This window comes from Solanum verrucosum, unplaced genomic scaffold, assembly GCF_900185275.1.
Source record: "Solanum verrucosum unplaced genomic scaffold, falcon-dt-bn FXZP01000075.1, whole genome shotgun sequence".
NCBI classification, from domain to species: domain Eukaryota; kingdom Viridiplantae; phylum Streptophyta; class Magnoliopsida; order Solanales; family Solanaceae; genus Solanum; species Solanum verrucosum.
This window is the reverse complement of record NW_026020211.1, coordinates 511096-531123: the sequence shown is the minus strand read 5'-3', so window position 1 is coordinate 531123 and position 20028 is coordinate 511096. Positions and strand designations below refer to the sequence as shown.

Below are 20028 nucleotides of genomic sequence, written 5' to 3'. Positions count from 1 at the left end.
AAATGGTAAATGCACAAAAAAATTCAAAAATGACCGATCGGATCGTTACATGGTAGTGATTAGTGATGGTCTCTGATGGTTGTGATTATAGTGATTGTGAATATCACAATAATGCCTCTTAATGATATTAAGACTTTGTTCTAGATCTTAATGATTAAGACCTATTCAGACCAATTAAGTGTTTCAAATCTTAATGAAAATAAATGCATTTAATGATCAAAATTCAAATGTCTGAACCATTTAGATCCAGGCCTCCATTAAATATAAACAAATGAGACCTAATTATTTAGCTCCATCAATTAGAATTTGAGTCGGGCCTCCCTTTGGGATTTGTCGTTTGGTTCACCTCTTTTTGGGTCAAACTTGGGTTTGATACAATTAAATCGAGGATATAATGGTAAAGTTTGCGTATAATCTATCCTTTTCTAATCTTATTTTATAGGATTTTACTGAATATATTGTTATTGTTTGTTGTTATGTGTGAGAATTTGTATTATTATATAAAGTCAACATAAGATATCGTAGTAAAAACAACTTAAATTTATATTCATGATCAAATATAATTTTAATTCAAATTTCATTTCTAACTTTAAAAATATATATATTTTTTTAAAAATACTCGCAACAATTTTCATGATCAAAGTCATAATTTTCCTAGACCTTTCTCTTATGTTAACACAAAGAACCTGACTGAAAGTGCTCTTTTTATAGAAACAAAACTCTCCCCATCTCTCTCACAAACCGCAGAAAAGTCTTTTCAAACAAGCTAAACCGGAAGAAGAGTAAACGCTCCGTCACCGGAAAACTGCCTAGGTTTCGCCGTTGAGTAGTTTGTAAGATCATATAGTTGATCGCAGTATATAGTGAGTGTTTACTTGGAAGAATCGGCCATGGAGGATCATCTTCAGATTTCTCCGGCCGGAGCAAAGGCGATTCCAGGAAAAGAGCAACAAGCCGCTGGATATGGCATACTTCTGCAGATCATGATGCTTGTACTCTCCTTTGTTATTGGACATGTGCTTCGTCGTCGTCATTTTTATTATATTCCTGAAGCCAGTGCCTCTCTTTTGATTGGTATTCTTTAAATTTTTTGTATATTTTGCATTTAGGTTTATAGAATGTGAGTCTGAAAATGCCAATATGAAGTATTGTTCAATTTTCAGTCTTTTTTTGCATTTCAATTTTCCCCTTTTTCTGTTCTGGGTTAATATAACGTGACTCTGAAAATGCCATGCCTAATATGAGTAGCATTTTCTATAACATAGTTCTTTTTTTCTTCTGGATATTGTTCAATTTCATCCTCCTTTTGGCTTTTTCAAATGCCAATATGAGCATGTTTTTCCATACTTTGCCATGAATTTTTCAAATTGAGGTACACTTCAGCTGGAATTTGTTGGGAACTTCGTTGGATGAGTTTGCGTTTGTTGTTGTGGGTTATCGTTTCAGAACACAGTGGAAGCAGAATATTCATACAGGTGTTATCAACTAGTTGGGAGTTCAGTTGTTGTTGGTGTGTTTAGATTATGCCAAGGAGTCTGGTTAGTTTGTTTAGATCATTGTATGTTTAGTTTGGTCTTAAGATTTAGAGAAACCTTAAATTGAGGATTAGAATGAATAGAATGCTATCATAGCTGAAACCCAATTAGTTTGGGAGTGTGACTTTTTTTTGTTTTGTTGATGTTGGTAATAGTGCACTAATCTAATGAGTGGTAAAATGCAATTTTAGTACTGTTTTGACAAGCTTGTTCAGCATTTTCCATTTACTTGACCAATTGAGGTACCCTTTAGCTTGGGGCATACTGAAACCTATGATGCTTGGATTTTCTTTGCGGCAGGTTTGATTGTTGGTGGATTGGCTAATGTTTCAAATACAGAAACAAGCATTAGGTAGTTCATTGAACTTTTATTACCATTTGGTTCAAGATTTTATTTGTTTCTATGGGTTCGTGTTGCTGCACTTTTGACTCTTTCTTTCTCTTCTTACTTGGCAGGGCATGGTTTAACTTCCATGAAGAGTTTTTCTTCCTCTTTTTACTGCCACCGATCATATTATATCCACATTTAAATTCTTTCCTGCAGAAAATTTTCTATTGTTGTTGTTCCATACTGTAGTTAAATATTCAGCTTATTTTGGAATTTATGAACAAAAGAGCTTTTCCTTGACCTTCTTTGCTTACTCAGTCAGGATTTAGTCTATCACCTGTAAGTTTTCTTCTCTTGGTACTTACTTGATATGCAACCTGCTTTTGTTTTTGCATTGCTAACATCATGGCTTTACTGATGCTGTAAGCAGAAACCGTTCTTTTCAAACTTTGGAGCAATTATCACTTTTGCTATTGTAGGAACTTTCATTGCTTCTTTTGTTACTGGCATTCTGGTGTGAGTATTGCTTGCGTCTATGATTTTCTTAGTACTATCAGTTTTCACTCTTCATATAATTGATTACTGTGAATGCAATTTTTTGCAGTTACCTTGGTGGAGTTACGTATCTCATGTACAGACTTCCATTTGTAGAGTGTCTGATGTTTGGAGCTCTTATATCGGCAACTGATCCTGTCACTGTTCTGTCTATTTTTCAGGTTAGTTTTTTTTATTGACGTTCTTTATAGTTTCAATGAACAGCTTTGCTTCCTGTATTAGACTAGTCACTTTTGACCAGTTTCTCTTTTCCATTTTTATGTTTGTTTGGTTTGGTACAAACCACATACGTTGACACATAAAATCAGTAAAAAGAATCCTTCCATTATGAAAAAGGCAACTTTTTTGGTGACATCTTCACTGTTTGCACGATAATGTCATTGATCATGTTAGCGCTTAAATTCCGCGTATATGAATGCCAGGAACAATAGAGACAGAAGACGGCTGGGTAAGGAGTATGAGATATGTTAGATCAGTATACTGTCATGAATTAGAACAGGAGGGTTGTGATAGGCACTTAGTGATCATTCGTCTCATCAAGCAGACCCTTGCTGATCTAACAAAACAAATGAAAGGGACTCTGGCAGTCCCGTACCATCAGATAAAATTATAAGGAAAACTGTACCAAGTCTCGAACTTGGACTGAGGGCCTAATCATATCATAAATCGGTCTACTAGGGACAAACCACAACATACTAGTCAACTTGTCCACTGACAGAGGATGCGGGGCATCTAACCGAAACATATAACTGAAAAAGGGACGCAATTTAAAATTATAAGCAAAATAAGATAGACCCTTACAAACGAAGTGAGATGCTTATACTGATCATGAACATGCTCAAACATCTGGTTCTATGTCTGCCTCTATATCTGTACGAGAAGTAAGAGGTGAGTCATCTATACATGTAAGCTTTACCGACTGTCCCTAAAACACTGACACAGGTATTTGAAGAAAATGTGCATGCATGAACGGAGTTGTAGATGAAAGCAAATGCAATTGATGCTGAATTGAACTGAACCGTGCAGGAATGATTAACTGAAAACTTCAACTCACACCCCTGGTTCCTGTTTGAACTGCATGAATGCATATGTAACTATGAGGTTATAACTGGGGAGGGTTCTATCAAGAATTTGTCTTATCTCATGATGTCAACCTCATAGTAGAGCAGTACTGTACTTGAGTTGGGACTACTAGCAAGCCCTGAATTTGCCGTTATCTGGTTGTGTAGCTGGACATAGTCTAATGGAAAAAATATAATCCACACTTGTACGTGTGGTTTGGGATGGCACCACTCACTGGTTGATACAAACATCCACTCAATCCTTCCGTCGCCTCCCATAATGCAACTACTATCCTCATCCTTAATTCTGAGATACTGTAAACCAATACAGAAACATATGCATATATATGAAGCTGAAATATATAATAATGCAACTTTGGCAACACGTGTATTGCATCAAGTATTAACTGAAGCTCAATTGATCTTAATTTTAACTCGCAACTATGTAGAAGCCCGTCCCTACATATAAATGGCTGCCCAATTCACTATCACGACAATCATACAATTCATCAAATAGGATTTGATGTTATGAAGATTTAATATAGAAGACAATGTGTATTATCAAAAAATAAAAAATGTAGAAGACAATGCCTTATGGAGGAAGGTGATTATCCAAAATATAGACAGCAAGGTAAATGGGTCACTAAGAAAGTCAATTCTTCATATGGAACTTGCACATGGAAAGTTATCAGGAAACACTGGGAGGAATATGCTTTAAATATTGGGTTTACAGTAAGCAATGGAAGGAAAATATCTTTTTGGAGTGAAAACTGGTTAGGGCCTTGTCCTTTCAAAGATCTACTCTCTGATTTATTTTGTTCAACTACACCTGAGGCTACTATTCAGGAGACATGGATCTCTGAAGGATTGAACTTTTCTTTCAAAAGAGGTTTAAATGACTGGAGGTTGGAAGGATGGCTGAAATGGTGAAGACATTGGACGTTTGCCAGCGTAGGGGTGGGCTGAAGCGTAGGAGTGCTGACCTCGTAAGTTCTGATGGTTTAAGTTTATCAAGGTCATCCCTCATACTTGTTTGCTGTTTTTTTTTTTTTTTTTTGATGAACGTGGTGTCTAGGTCAGTTTTTGTGCACCTCGACTAATTCCACGGTATACCTGCCACCTCCCACCAGCAACAGGTGCCAGAGTTGGTAACTCTGTCCTCCAAGGCTAGGACAGATGGGAAGGATCACCTAATTTTTTTTTTCTAGCTGAGTTTTGAACGTTAGACCTCAAGGTTCTCAACCACTTCATTGACCACTAGGCCACACCCTTTGGTGCACTTGTTTGCTGATTTTCTTCAGTACAAAATTCCTCTTTCTTGATACTGATTTGGTAGTGTCATGGTTATCAGGTCTTACCCGTAAAACCTCTAGGTGACAGCTAGTCATCCTTATATGAAAAACCTATATGGATAAATTTAGTAGAGTGGTTTAGAGAACAAGAAAATCAAAAAGCCTATATACTTCACCGAATACCGAAACCGACGATCGAAATTTTGAAATTTACTCCCGAATATCTTATCATTTACTGAATATCAAATCGCCAAATTTTTCAGTCCGGCTCGGTAATTCGGTGATTTATGCCCACCCATATATCCAGGATATCAGGAATTCGGAGGATTCAGCTACACAGAAGGGATGAAACAACAAAAGATTATCAGTTAGCTCTGGCTCTGCATATTCCCAACTCTCAAAACCAACTCAAGCCCCAAAATGGCTTTTGGAAGTTTATCTGGAAAACCTAAGCTCTCTTCTAGATGACATGTTTCATTTGGCTTGTTAGGGAAGCCTATTTGGATCATGAAATAATACAGAAAAGGGTATACAACTGAGCTCCGGCTACTTTTTTGTCAAGATAAAGAAGAGAGCAACACTCATTGTTTCATGCACTACCAAGGTGACTGACATGTTGTGTAGTTATTTCTTGCCTTAGCTGAGACACAATGGGTGATGGCAAGGAGCTCTAAGGATCTACTGTGGTGATGGAACACCAATTAAACAAATAATAGACATAAGAAGTGGTAGATACTTGAATGCTTTGAAGACAGATGAAACTCTCTACGGGAAGATAAAGATGAATTGTTTAGTGCTTTACTATTTTTGGTTTAAACAAGAATGTCTAGAAAATATAGGATCTATCTTTTTTGTCCTAGATTACATATAGAGAGTTTTGTTTATCTTCCTATTGTAATCCCTTTTGATCTGGGTATCTACACAACTTGTGTAAGTATCACTGATATATATATATATATATATATATATATATATATTGTTTACCATGTAAAAAAGAATATAAAAAATTGGGGATGTTTCTGGCGAAGATACTTATTTTTGAGAATTAGTACTATTGTATTCTTCAGCATTGAGAATGCTGGCCACCATAAAAAACATGTTACAAAGAAAGCCGACTCTAGCTGGTAAGTAGCCAATCTATCCAGAATTCACAACAATCATTGTGTCTTTTCCAAAAGTTGTAATACTCTTCCAGAAATGGGTCTGGAATAGTAATGCGCTGAATCTAGTTAAGTTCCATTTTTTTCTGGAGCAATAGTTTGTCTATTCTTTTCATCCAGAAGAACCAAAGTAGATGTTTGGGGGTGATCACCCTTATTTTCCTCTATGTAACCTTGTTATTGTGTTTCCAGGGTAACCGTACCTCTTGTGACAGATCTATCACAGTCCATTGATTCACTATCACCAAATAGTGAACATCAGTGACCAACCTGTCTAAACCCCACAGGAAGCAATACCAACGACCTATTCAAGTAGCTAAAGACAATATAGAAATTTAAAACATAAGTTATTTTCATATATGTGGAGAACTTTCCCATACATGTTCTGCTCTTGAGTTGGATAAGGATTAGCAAGGTAGACTACTTGCAATTAAGGTCAGGTTCGATCAGACCATCACTACCTTAAAAAAGGAAATAGCTGTGTCATTGTTTTAATCTTCTCTGTCAGCTTCTTGTCATTTGTTGGTTGAAATTATTTGCATGAAGCCAATTTAGTGGGTTTAGGTAGTATTTCTGATAGCATTGACAGAAAAATATCTTGTGTTTGACAGAATGCTTGGATATAGTGTTGGTTAATAGAGTAACTTGAGTTTTGTGCCTCCACATGACTGCTCTTTGGGTATTTTAGATGATGCTACGTCACAGCTATAAGTTATGCGTTTATCATAAACCAGGTATACATACAACAACAATAAAAAAACAACTCCCCAATCCCAAACATGTTGGATCGACTATAAGAATCCTAATTTACTATGTCGCTCCATTTAAGCTCATCTCAGGCAAATAAACTAGGATATATAATCCAAAATATTTAATAGATCATACCTCGTTGAGGGAGATACACAAATCGAAGAGGAGAGTCACAGTTGCTGAGGAAAACTCAATATTAACAAGACATGACTTTGAAACCTTGCGGTTTCAATAGAAAAGATTTAAGAGTGTAACATTGGAGAAAGGAAAGAGGGAGAAGTTGTTTGGTTTTTCCATGGTCTATCACCACTCTCTGTCATTGGAGGTTGAATATCAGATCTGTTGGGTATTTTCATTCATTGTTTGACAATCAATCCCTTTGCCAACTTATGTGGCTTTTCATAATTTTCAAATTGATATAGGTAGGTCTTAACTGTGTCATCATTGGCTAAGCTTTGCTGTCCTTTTGTTGAACAAGTTTGTTTCTTTGACATGATTGTAGGAGCTTGGCACAGACGTGAACCTATATGCTTTAGTGTTTGGGGAATCTGTTTTAAATGATGCAGTAAGTCCTACTCATTCTTTTATGTGAAAGGTTGGCGTTTCGCTATGTCGTTTGCTTGTTTTCCTATATATTGGGATTTTAAGTTGTGTATATGCATTCTTTACCAAAAAATATTTATGTATTGCATTTTGTGTATTTATTTCTTTGTTTTTCTTTGTATGCTGCACACTTGGAAGATGGCAATATCCTTGTACAGGTTAGTATACGCATGCTTAACTGTCGCACTGGTATTGATATTCAAGGAGCATCTGCACATACAAATAGATCCAGATGGATTGACAATCAAGAACTGGATTGTTTTGTAGGACAATGTCACTGGTCAGAAGCCACATGTCAACTGATCAGAATTACTTCATGATAACCATCCGATTTGTTGAAACTTTTATGGGATCCCTGTCAGCTGGTTAGTATTTTGTACCATTTAGTTTTTTCCTCATCTTTCTTCACTCAGTGAAAGCTAGTCGTAATAAGAAAGAGAAGGTCAAGCAGGTGTCATTTTAAGGAAAAAAAAACTTTTTTAAACTATTCAAATTATGTCATTTTCTGGAAAATCTTGAGAGGATGCTCTCTTTTCAAGCAGTCTGAATATATTTCAGTTGTAACTGCTGGAGCCCAGAAATTTATCCATGGAAAAAAAAGGGAACTGCTGGAGTTAGTATCCATATACTTACTTTTGTTCTATAAGAGCACAATTTTTTTTTCAATAGTTTGACTTGAATTTTTTTTTCAAATCAACTAACAACCTACTGCTTTGATTCTACAGGTGTTGGAGTTGGATTTGTTTCTGCTTTGATATCCTTCATGTTTTACTTTCTTCCAGCAGTGCATCTTTCTCGCATTTTGTATGCACAGAAAAAATGAACCAGGAAGTGTTACCTCCTTAGTGATTTCTAACCAAAATTTGTAGGTCTTCTAAAGATTACGGTGCCTCTATAATTACTAACTTTTTGAGGCACCGTGATTCTTATTTAATTAGTTTAAAGGTTCTATTATATTTAGTATAAATGTGCATTTGATGCTTTCTAGCTCATAAAGTGTTGTGGTGCCTTGACTTCACACACCTTTTCAAATATGCTGGCTTGGATATTGACAAGTAAGTCAAGTATTTTGTAGTTTTTTGCACCATCTGCTTCTGACTGATGATATTGATGGCGTTTCTGCTAATTCTGTTGTCAGTCTTCAGAACTTGGAGAGCTGTTTGTTTGTCCTCTTTCCATATTTCTCGTAAGTAACTACATTAGATTCTCACTTTTTTACATTCTATCTTGGTTTTGTGCCTAACATGTATTTTATCATGAACCATCATCTTCCAGATATATGCTAGCAGAAGGTCTTGGTCTCTCTGGCATAGTGTCTATATTGTTCACTGGAGTCGTAAGTTTTCATCTGCAATTTCTCTTCTTCTTTTTTCATTTTCTCTTCCTACTAGATGTGCTTAGTACTTCTGGATTGTATTTTAGGTTATGAAGCGCTATACGTACCCGAATTTATCAGAAAGTTCACAGCGATTTGTGTCGGCGTTTTTTCATTTGATATCATCTTTGGCTGAAACTTTTGTGTAAGTCGGGCATTCCAGTTTCTGAGGATTTGTGATATTTTGTTCCCATTTTTGTTAAATAACTCCAGTAAGGCTTGTTTTTGTTTAACGTGCAGATTTATATATATGGGATTTGATATCGCGATGGAGAAACATAGTTGGTCCCATGTGGGATTTATCTTCTTCTCAATTGTATCCTTAACATGTAGCCTTCTTTATATATTGTAACTTGTTCCTCAATAATTTTTTGAATCAAGCGTTTTTCCCTTAACTTCTTGTTCGCCCCAGCTGTTCATTGTGATTGCGAGGTATGTTTGTTAATCTGTTTCTTGTTCTCTGGGATTACACTTGGTTGCGGGATTTTATCCCAAACTCATTGTACCAATGCCTATGTTGCTCTATGTTTTCCCCGTATTTTGGATTAAATTATGGATGGAATGATCTCAAGGTTGTAAATCCATAATTACTAATCTTTTTCCTCTCTTTCATTAAGGGCTGCCAATGTGTTTGGTTGTGCATATTTGGTCAATCTTGTACGACCTCCACACCAAAAGATACCAGCAAAACATCAAAAAGCACTCTGGTACAGTGGTAAGTGGTGAAGAAATTATTTTTTCAGTCTATGTTTTGGCTTTTTCAATTTTATTTGAGCTCATTATTAATGTGGATGTCAAGGACTTCGAGGTGCTATGGCTTTTGCCCTTGCTTTGCAGTCAGTCCATGATCTTCCTGAAGGACATGGTCAGACAATATTCACTGCTACCACTGCCATTGTTGTATTGACGGTAGGCAAACTTACTCGAGTTTTGATTTAATTTCTTGTTGATGGCTATATGCATGAATAAACTTTCCTGAAATCAAGCAGCAAAGAGAAACTAATCGAAATAAACTGACTCTACTGTGGTTGAGAAACTGTTGATAGGATGAGTACGTAGATGCAAACATTGAAGTCTGATTAGCAGTTGCAAAGATTTCCTCGTGTGCTAATTGCAAGCATTAGAGTAGCTGGTCAAAAACTTCTATTGTGATTCTTTTAATAAATGAAATTGGGTAAAAATTATTTTTCTGCCATCAAGTTTTTCTAGGCCTATGTATCACCAAATAACAAAAGCTCAGTTCTTTTACTGCACGTAATGAACTGAGAGATTCTGTCATTAGACCTGTATCATGTATATCTGTCTCCCTATTGCATAATGCTAGCAAAAGTATACATCTAAATTTTGTCTGAGAATGCGCTAGTTCTTCCTCAAAAAATTCTCTGGTTCCACTCTTTCCATATCATCCACCAAATGGCTGCAGGGATAATATTCGGTGTTCCATATCTCCTATTTTGGTTTCCTATGCGCTCCTGAAACCAACAGTGCTCTTTGGTACTTCTTGGCATGCACCACTGAAATTCTAGTTGGTTCAGCATCATGTCCCAATAATCTCTTGTCTGTCTGCAGTGGATGAATAGATAATTCGTTGGCCTTTGATAAAGAATCGATGGAAAACTGCTCATATCCTAACTCAAAAGGCACACATCTGTTACATATAACAATTCCTCTCCTTTGTAAGTGTTGTGTTGGACATGCCTCAGTGCTACCTGCCATATCAAAGATTCCAAATAAGCTTCCATGGACCTGCATTTGCATTGCTGGACAGGAAACTGTATGCTGAACTGTGAAATGGCTTTTTCTGCTTTACATATCAAATAGTCTGGAATGCTTGTGTTATTTGAGTGTTGCTGATGTGCTGGATTAGTTGGCATATGCTCTCTAGTTTACAATCATTGCAGTGTCTCCTTATTGGGGTGTCCTGTCCTTATGTTAGCCATATTCTGCAATTACAGCTGTTGGGTTCCACCAGCCTGAAAATTTCATGGGACTGTTCCTTTAGGGGACAATGGCCTATCCATGCCTCAAGAAGAAATGTATTTTCTTGTCATCTCCTACTTTAAACTCTTTTCTACCTGTAAGCTTCTCCCATAGTGGTCTAATCTGACAGACATGTTTACTTAATCATCCATCACCTCCCATTTCATATTTTTCTTTTACCACTTCTCTCCAGAGAACTCTTTTTGGTAAATCTCCATAGCCGTTTAAACAGAAGAATTTGGTTGTATACTCCTTGATGCCTTTATTCCCAGCCCCCCTTCTTTTCTGGCTGCTGTGGTAGTATTCTCTTCTCCCTGTTGCCCTGCTATGAAAATTCCCCTCAGTTTGTCAGTTTTTTCTCTACCCTTTTAAGCATTGAGAACATGGACAAGGTGTAAGTTGGCAGCACACACAGAATATATGAACACCAATCTACGTCCACAAATATTTTTATTTTCAAATCGCCAATTTCCTTTCACATTTTTCCAAGACTCGTTCTCAAATATTTTCAGCTTTGAAATTATTGCCCTGTGGCATGCGAAGGTTTTAGATTCTTTGCAGCCTAACATCTGTGAGTCCCTGTATTGTTATCTACTTCGTTGTCTGGAATAGATGGCTTTTTGATAAATTTATGTGCAGCTTAGTTGCCCCTTCAAATAGCAGAATTAACACAAAAGAATTTCTTTTCCTCTACTTCACTCAAAACTAGAGTGTCATCTGCATATAAAATGTGAGACATGTACAAGTTCGAGTGCCTTCTTACCCAAGCCGAGAAGCCCATTCTCCAGCTTCTTGGATAGCCACCTTTGCCATTGTTGAAGAGTCCCATGTCGGATGAAAAAGGGATGGGTACATCTCCTTATATGGACTTGGGCAATCCTCCCCGCATGAGCTAGCTTTTGGGATTGAGTTAGGCCCAAGATCCATTTCTTTACATGGTGTCAGGGAAGGACCCACCCCAATTATTGTGTACCAATGTTGAGTGTTGTAGTAAATCGCCCATGAACCAGATGTCCAGCCCTGGGCATGAGGTGGGATATTGAGGAGTCTCATATCGGATGAAAAAGGGATGGGTGATCTTCTTGTATGACTTGGCAATCCTTCCCTCGTGAGCTAGCTTTTGAGGTTGAGTTAGGCCCAAGATCCATTTCTTTGTGGACATAGTGCTTAAGCCTTCCATAACCAAAATAAATAAAAAGGGAGATAATGGGTCACCTTGAGTCAAACCCCTGCTAGAAGAAAAGAAAGAAGCCTACTGGTTCACCATTCACCAAAACTGAGAAACTTCATTGCCGAAATGCAGCTCCTACTCTAACTGCTCCAGTCCCAAATCCCATATCTTTGATAAAGTTAATATCCCAATGGACATGATTATTTGTTTTGTCTATGTCTAGTTTGCAGAATAATCTAGCTTATCTATAAGATCACACATTCGTTTGCGATTAGGACTAAATCACAGATCTGTCTCCCCTTGATAAATGCCAATTGTGTGTCTGCCACCACCTATGATATTACCCTTAAATTCTTTCCACCAATAGCTTCGCCAAAATCTTGTAAAAATTTCTACAAGGCTGATTGGTCTGAAGTCTTTAAGCTGGCTAGCACCATTCTTCTTTTGCATACACATGTGACTTATGCATTCTTCTTTAGAAGACATTTAATTATAATCTTGTTATCATGAGATATAATTAGAAGACATTTAATTATATCTCTCCTGTCACTTAGATTTGATGTTCTTGAGCTGAGGGTCTCCCGGAAACAGCCTCTCTACCTCCACAAGGTAGTGGTAAGGTCTGCGTACACTCTACCCTCCCCAGACCCCACCTAGTGGGATTTCACTGGGAACTGATTGTTGATTGTTGATGGGGTACGATAAATTCTTATTAAAATCTGTACTGATTTGTCTCTACCCCGGTTTAGCTATTTGGAGTTGTTGTGTTACATAGTTCAAGATTTCTACAAAGTTCACCTTTTTTTGAGAAAGGAAAAAAAAGAAGGTGAACTTTGTAGAAATCTTGAACTACAAAGTTTGGGCGTAAATTTTTGTTGGATGTAGTATGTACTAGAAATTAACCAGAATGAAGTTGAGGTTTTAGCCTTTAGTTTCCTCCTCCATGTAATTGTAGATTAAGAACCTTGTGTTGATGTCTACTAAGGTCATACCATATTCAAAGCTGTACAGTAAATTCCTTGATCGGCAGCTACTAGTGTATAAACTATGTAGACCTTTTCGTGGCGGGTGCTTTGAAGAATAAAGGGTATTTGCAAGAACAACAATACTTCAGTCTTAGAGCCAAATATCCTTACACTATCATTATCTTCAACCAACTCTAAGGACTCTTGTCACCTGGCATGCGTGTTAATAACGACTAAGCTTAAAATCAAATTATTCAATAATGGCTAACCTTAATTCGAACTAGTCAATATCGCCCATATTGATATTTTGCTTCCATTAGGCTTTTTTTTTGCCAAGTCCTCAAGTAAGTTGTGTAGGTCTTTTGAGGTAACTTTTCTCTATCTAATATTAGGTCTACTTTGTCATTTATAACACATTCAATCATCATGGTGACTGATACATTTGGAGGTCTACATAGGAAATGACAAAAACCATGTCACACTATGTTCTTCCAATTTTTCCCCTCAATATGCATTAAGGGACCATTTGGTTACTGCATAGAGTTATGCATGTATTAGTTATGTAGAGTTCAATTATGTAGGGTTTAATTATGTAGAGTTTAAAGAAATTAGTGAGCTAATTCTCAATTCCAAAACGTTTAGTGAGCTAATATTTATTATACCCATTAAAATAAATAACTATCTAAATAACATGTTAAAATTAAATAAATACCAATAGCTAAAAACATAGAAAGTAAATAACAAATAACTAAAAGCAATTAAGTAATTTGTATTGTATATGATTAAGCAATTAACAAGACAAAAAAATCCAAAGAATTTTTTTAAAGTAAATAGCAATTTATGTTGATGATATTGTTATCACTTGCAATGATCAAGATGGTATCACTAAATTGAAGAATCATCTCTTTAAGTATTTCCAGAAAGAGAAGTATTTTCTAGGTATTGAGGTTGCTAAGTCTGGATAGGTATTGTTATTTCTCAACGCAAGTATCCCTTAGACATTCTTGAGGAGACATGAATGATGGATATAGACCCATTGACACACCTATGGATCTGAATGTTAAACTCCTTCCAGGACAAGGCGAGTCACTCAGTAATCCTAAAAGGTATAGACGGTTGGTTAGAAAGTTGAATTATCTCACAATTACTAGACCTGACATCTCTTTTCCTATGAGTGTTGTAAGTCAGTTTATGACTTCCCCTTGTAATAGTCATTGGGATGTAGTTCATATTCTGCGATATATAAAGTCAGCTTTTGATAAAGGACTACTCTTCAAAGATCAAGGCCATGAGCATATCATTTGATATGCAGACACTGATTGGGCAGGATCTCCCTTTGATAGACGTTCTACATTTGGCTGTTGTGTTTTAGTAGGAGGTAATTAATTGTCGTGGAAGAGTAAGAAATAGAGTGTGGTTGCTCGATTAGTGCAAAAGCTGAATATCGAGCAATGGTTGTAACAACTTGTGAGCTAGTTTGGATCAAACAGTTGTTGAGAGAACTAAAATTTGGCTAAATTAGACAGATGGAACTTGTGTGTGATAGTCAAGCTACTCTTCATATCACATCAAATCCAGTGTTTCTTGAGAGGACTAAGCACATTGAGATTGAGTGAACCTTTGTCAGTGAAAAGATACTCATACGAGATATTATTACAAGATTTGTGAAGTCAAGTGATCAACTTGCAAATATCTTCACCAAGTTCCTCATTGGTCTTCATATTAATTACATCTGTAACAAACTAGGTACATATGATTTGTATGCATCACTTTGAGGGGGAGTGTTAGAATAGGAATAATATATAATATCCTACTTGGTAAAGAATTGTATTGTAGTGTCTATAAATAGGGTCTCTGAATAATAATATAGACACACAATTCAATAATATTTCCTCCAATATTTCTCAGTCTTATTCCTAGCTACCAAATGCCCCCTTTTTCTCTAGAATGTTTGCTTCGTTGTCTCTGGTTCTAGTTTTTTGTTGGTTACCAATATAATAGTTTACATATTTACCATTGTTTTTAAGTAAATAAACAATAAGAAAAAAGAAATCAAGGTTAGTTTGATCCTTTAGGTGTTTCATCCTTGTAAAGCTAATCTCATAGAAGTTATCCCACGTTGGATCCTGTTGAAAGAATACTGACATTGCAAGGTGAGAGAAAAGAGGGCATCACAGATGAGGATGACAAAGTAAGGGTGGAGGAGGCACTCATTAAACGGGGATGACAGTCACACTTTCATGAACTCTTGAACGAAGAAGGAGACATATGCATCATGCCTGGGGATTTGGAGCACTCAGAGAGACACCATGATTTTGGGTGTTGTAGGTGTATAAAGAAGTGGAGAGTAAGGGAAAAGCAACTGGGGCGGATGAGATCCCGATGGAATTTTTGAAGAGTGCAGGCAAGGTTGGTATGGAGTGGCTAACTGGGTTGTTTAATGTCCATTTTTAGGACGACGAAAATGCCCAAAGAATGGAGGTAGAGTACAATGATTCTGTTGTACAAGAACAAGGGTGACATCTAGAATTGCAACTATAGGGTTATCAAGCTGTTAAGTCACAGTATGAAAGTTTGAGAGAGGGTGGTGGAGGTGAGGGTGAGGAGTGTGAAAATATCCCTGAACCAGTTCGAATTCATGCTTGGACATTCAACTGCAAAAGCCATTCATTTGGTAAGGAGGTGGTGGAGCAATATAGAGAGAAGAAGAACTTGTACAGGTGTTCATTGACTTAGAAAAGGCTTACGACAAAGTTTCAAGGAAGGTTTTATGGAGATGCTTGGAGGCTAAAGGTGTACCTGTGGAATACTAAGGGCAATTAAGGACATGTACGATAGCACCAATAGGGATCAAACCTTAGCTTGTTTTATTGCCTTGGTGATAGATGCATTGACGTGATAAATTTAAGGTGAGGTGTCGTAGTGTAGATTATTTGCAGATGACATAGTTTTAATTGATGAGACTTGCGACAGAGTTAACGTTAAGCTAGAGATTTGGAGACATACCTTGGAGTCGAAAGGGTTCAAGTTGAACAGGATCAAGACAAAATATTTGGAATACAAGTTAACTGACATAATACATGAAGCAGATATGGAAGTGAGGCTAGAGACAAGTCACCCAAAGGAGAGGAAGTTTCAAGTATCTTGAGTTTTGATCCAAGGGAATGGAGAGATTGATGAGGATGTCACTCTCTGCATTGGTGCAGGGTGGAAGAAATGGAGGCTTGCATTCGTAGTTGTGTGATAAGAAAGTGTCATCTAAACCTAAAGATAAGTTCTACAAAATGATAGTTAGACCAACTATGTTGTAGGGACAGAGTGTTGGTCAGTCAAAAACTCTCACGTTCAAAAGTTGAAAGTTGCAAAAATGAGGATGTTGTGATAGATGTGTGGGAATGCAAGGAGAGATAAGGATTAGACAGGACATTCAACACAAAATGGGAATGGCTTCAATGGAGGAAAAGATTCGGGAAACGAGACTGAGTTATTTCGGGATTGTGAAGAGGAGATGTTCGGATGCCCCAGTGCGGAGGTGTGAGGGTTGGCTATGGATGGTTTCAGAATAGGTAGAGGAAGACCGAAGAAGTATTAGGGGGAGTCGAGAGGTGATTAGACAGGACATGCCACAATCTAACTTATCGAGGACATGACCTTAGATAGAAGGTTGTAGAGGATACACATTAAATAGAAGGTTAGTAGGTAGCAGTGTGTTGTTTTGTTATCCGACAACACCTCTACCTCTTGAGGTAGGGGTAAGGTCTGCGTACATACCCTCCCCAGACCCCACTTTGTTGGATTATACTGGGTATGTTGTTGTATTATATTATTATATTGGTATTGCTCATACCGGAACTGAGTCCAATATAAAATTTAGTGAACTTCAGGACTATTTTCTTATTCCCGGTTACCAAATTCCCCTTCTTCTTTAGAATGTTGCTCCATGATCTCTGGTTCTAGTTTTTGTTGGTTTCTTATTAAGTTTGTCAATTAACATAACATTGCTATCACATGCAAAAATAGCCTATATTATTCTTATGCTTGTTTGGCTGCTTCATACTTATCATTCAGGACATTTATGTGTTTGATAGGAATTTATTTCTTCTTCAACATCCACCACAAGGACTTCTTCTCTAGGCCATTAATATCATGTGAAGATCTTTCTCCTCTTCGTGCAAACTGTGATTAATCCATTTTGCAAAAATATAGTCTCAAGATCTACCGCGTAGCCTAAGTTGGTTCTCTGTCAGCCTCTAATTCTTCCATGTCAACGCCTTATCAGTTTTTCTAGAAGTGTTTCATCATATGACTCCGAAATTTGCAACTTATACAATTTTGAATTCTCCGTTAGTCTTATGTATTCGGACAAGTGCTTCTTCTCTAGTCGTTTGGCATCTTTCCACTCCTTTGATATAACATCGAATAGTTCTACTCCAACCTCTCCAAGGCAATCTTTTTCAAACTGTCGTTAGGTACCATTTTGACCACAGGTTATGCTAACCTCATATTTCTTGGTGCTTACTTCTCCCAGCCTAATTATGAGTGTAGCTACAATTTTCATCTTCCACGGATGTATAAAAAAATCTATACAGTTCTTATGACCCTCATTATGTATGTGTTTGCTAAAAGAAAATAATGGTTTAACATTTCACACCAAAAGGCTTCTGAAGACATCACATTGCATAGTTAATTAGAGAACTCTATATTGGATGAAATCAGAGAACTTTATCACAGAACAAGAAAAAGTTGATTAGAAGACACAAACTGATGGTGAATAATGTCTCTGTTCTGCTGAAGCCATGCACTCGTACATTTTCTGAAACTACTGTCCTTCATGTAAACTTTTCTCCTGAGATCCTAGTGAAACCCCAAAACTTTATATTGCAAAAAGTGGGTTTGACAATTCACATGTGTCATTCTACAATCATAATGTTTCAGAGTAAAGTTTGCCAATAGATGGTTTTTACTTAGCATGCACGTAGCTGAATATTACTACTTCGAAAATATTTACAACGAACCGAAGTTTTTTGTTGCTCTAGAATATTTCACTTGGATTACAGTTGCTCCTTTCTACCTGTTCTTCCTCCACACTGGATGGATGATCTCTTCCACAATATATGATATAATCTGATCAAATTCCGTCTGCAACTTTTCAGGTTTTGATTATTGGAGGATCAACAGGAACCATGCTGGAAGCTTTGGAAGTTGTGGGTGATGGTCAATCTGGCTCCATGGATGAAGTAAGTGCATTAGCCAAGCTGTTTCCCAACTTTGTAATAAGTTACAATGTTTTGCTCAGTGCACTAATTCTTTCTCCTGCTTTTTTCTGATTTTCAGACCTTTGAGGGGAACAATGGATATATAGCTCCTTCTTATAGTGATGAATCTTATGATGGTGAACCGTCATCAGGGAACAGGTTCAGGATGAAACTTAAGGAGTTCCACAAGAGGTAATGTTCTTTTGCTTGTAGCTCAATGTCAAGTGTTGGGTGATTTAAATCTTGGTGTCTTAATGTTTTTTTTAGCTTTCCACCCGGTGTCCGGTACCTACATTGTTCTCCTTAATGTTATCAAGTCATCCCAGCTAACTAGCTAACTGGGTAGATCACTGCTGCGAGACGCAGGTTGTCTCATCTTTTAATGCATTTAATTGTTTTCTCCAGTACTACTTCGTTCTCAGCATTGGACAAAAACTACCTCACTCCATTCTTTACTACTCAAGGTGGAGACGAAGATGAAGGTAATTCTTTCAACATGCTAGTTACCATTTACCTACTTTGCTTGTTGTGCTCATTATATTGTCTAATCATGTATACAGTTGTGAACTCGATAAGCTCATGCAATTGACTTATTTTTTTCTGATACACAGATGAGCCAATTATGCACAGCTCCAGAAGAGCCGGTTATGACGGCCACTGACTTTCAAATAGCACAATCAAAATTTCAAGATGACAAGATAAGTACGAATGACATTTTGCTGCAAAGATAAAATCAACTTCAAGTATACTCAGTGGACAATGAGTGGCTTGTTGATTGTAAGTATGCATCAATTATGACGAGAAGTTTAGATTCTTTAGTGGTACAAAGAATAACGGGTGGCAATTCAGTATAGGAAGTTTAGGATTTAGCATACCTAGCAAAGCAAAATCATCTGATATCCCTTGTATATGAATGTTCAAAGTCAGGATTAGGAACGGAAACAGAACTCCAAGTGGCTTCTATATCCTGAAATGGCGATATGATTCGCTGATCTTTAGCTTTTACGAATTAGTGTAAAGTAATTGCATATTCCACTAAGCTTGAAGAGTGTGGCTTCGTGCAGCCCATTTTATCAGCTTCATTTTCACAAGCATTATGGATCATTACAGCCTTGAATAGTCTGTTTTAAGGTTACTGTCAATGAAAAAAAAAATAGTAGAAAAATTCAACCATTTTTAGCTGTTTCAAGATTTGGCAATGTTAAGTTGTCAATTTATTTGGGATTTAAACTAGTATGAATGATTGAGTAGCTTGTTGGTTTTGTTATTCTTTTCCTTGCTAAGGAGTTTGTTGTTAAGCTATTTGAGCATACAGTACTAGTGATTTTGGATATGCTATGAGCCTATGACCATGTTGAGGGGTAGAAATCAAGTAGGGGTGTACATAGGTCGATTTGATTTAATTTTTTTATTTATCAAATTAATAAGTTGCGTTGCTTTTGAAAATTTATGAACTAGGTTAAACCAACAAGAGTTGGTTTTTTAGTTTGGTTTGTTTTATGAGTTTTTAGCTAAAATCATTCTTAAACTATACTCCAAACTGCGATTAAATTCTTAAAATATCATTTTTAGCAGAAAATATTCTTTAAATATTTAAAAGTTAACAATTTTCATCCTTCTACTTGAATTTGCCAAAACACCAACAGATTCACAAAAATTAAGTCACTCCTTTGTATTTATTATTTTGAGATACGTCACAAAAATATTTTTGTGAATTTTTTCGACAATTTAGTTTAGCATTAATCAAAATCTTTTAATTTGACAATTTTTTTTCATTTATTTTTATGGGATTTTTAAAAAAAAATTATCAGTAGAAATATGTTTCTTCTCAATTGAATCTGCTAGAAGCAGTGTTTGTTGGAGACTTCCACCTCTAAAAATGGAGAATGAAACACGAATGCAAGACATAATTAGAATTTTGATCACCTCAATATTAGATTGCCCCGGAAAATTATTGATGTAAATACAATTTTTCTTTGAAAATGTAAAAATGATTAA

The 20028-nt window shown here is 36.5% G+C and overlaps 2 protein-coding genes across 2 annotated transcripts in view; one reads left to right on the top strand and one right to left on the bottom strand.

Annotated features, from left to right (window-relative positions):
* The window catches only part of LOC125830524 (uncharacterized), a 338210-nt gene that overhangs the window by 206839 nt on the left and 111343 nt on the right, over positions 1–20028 (bottom strand). The gene's annotated exons all lie outside the window — the stretch shown is intronic.
* On the top strand, positions 703–19102 carry LOC125830527 (sodium/hydrogen exchanger 6-like). The gene is made up of 22 exons (XM_049509719.1): positions 703–1074; positions 1836–1887; positions 1992–2051; positions 2178–2202; positions 2294–2379; positions 2468–2579; positions 7184–7246; positions 7423–7442; positions 7552–7649; positions 8010–8038; positions 8308–8339; positions 8423–8470; positions 8560–8620; positions 8707–8804; positions 8900–8975; positions 9072–9091; positions 9277–9374; positions 9459–9568; positions 17929–18012; positions 18110–18222; positions 18436–18512; positions 18642–19102. The coding sequence occupies exons 1-22, from the start codon at positions 891–893 to the stop codon at positions 18689–18691; spliced, it is 1596 nt and encodes a 531-aa protein (XP_049365676.1). The 5' UTR covers positions 703–890; the 3' UTR covers positions 18692–19102.

Coding starts and splice junctions, on each gene's coding strand:
- LOC125830527 (XM_049509719.1), top strand. CDS start 891: ATGGAGGATCATCTTCAGATTTCTCCGGCCGGAGCAAAGGCGATTCCA. Junction 9,375..9,458: donor AAAAGCACTCTGGTACAGTG/GTAAGTGGTGAA, acceptor GTGGATGTCAAG/GACTTCGAGGTGCTATGGCT. Junction 18,223..18,435: donor CTTAAGGAGTTCCACAAGAG/GTAATGTTCTTT, acceptor TGTTTTCTCCAG/TACTACTTCGTTCTCAGCAT.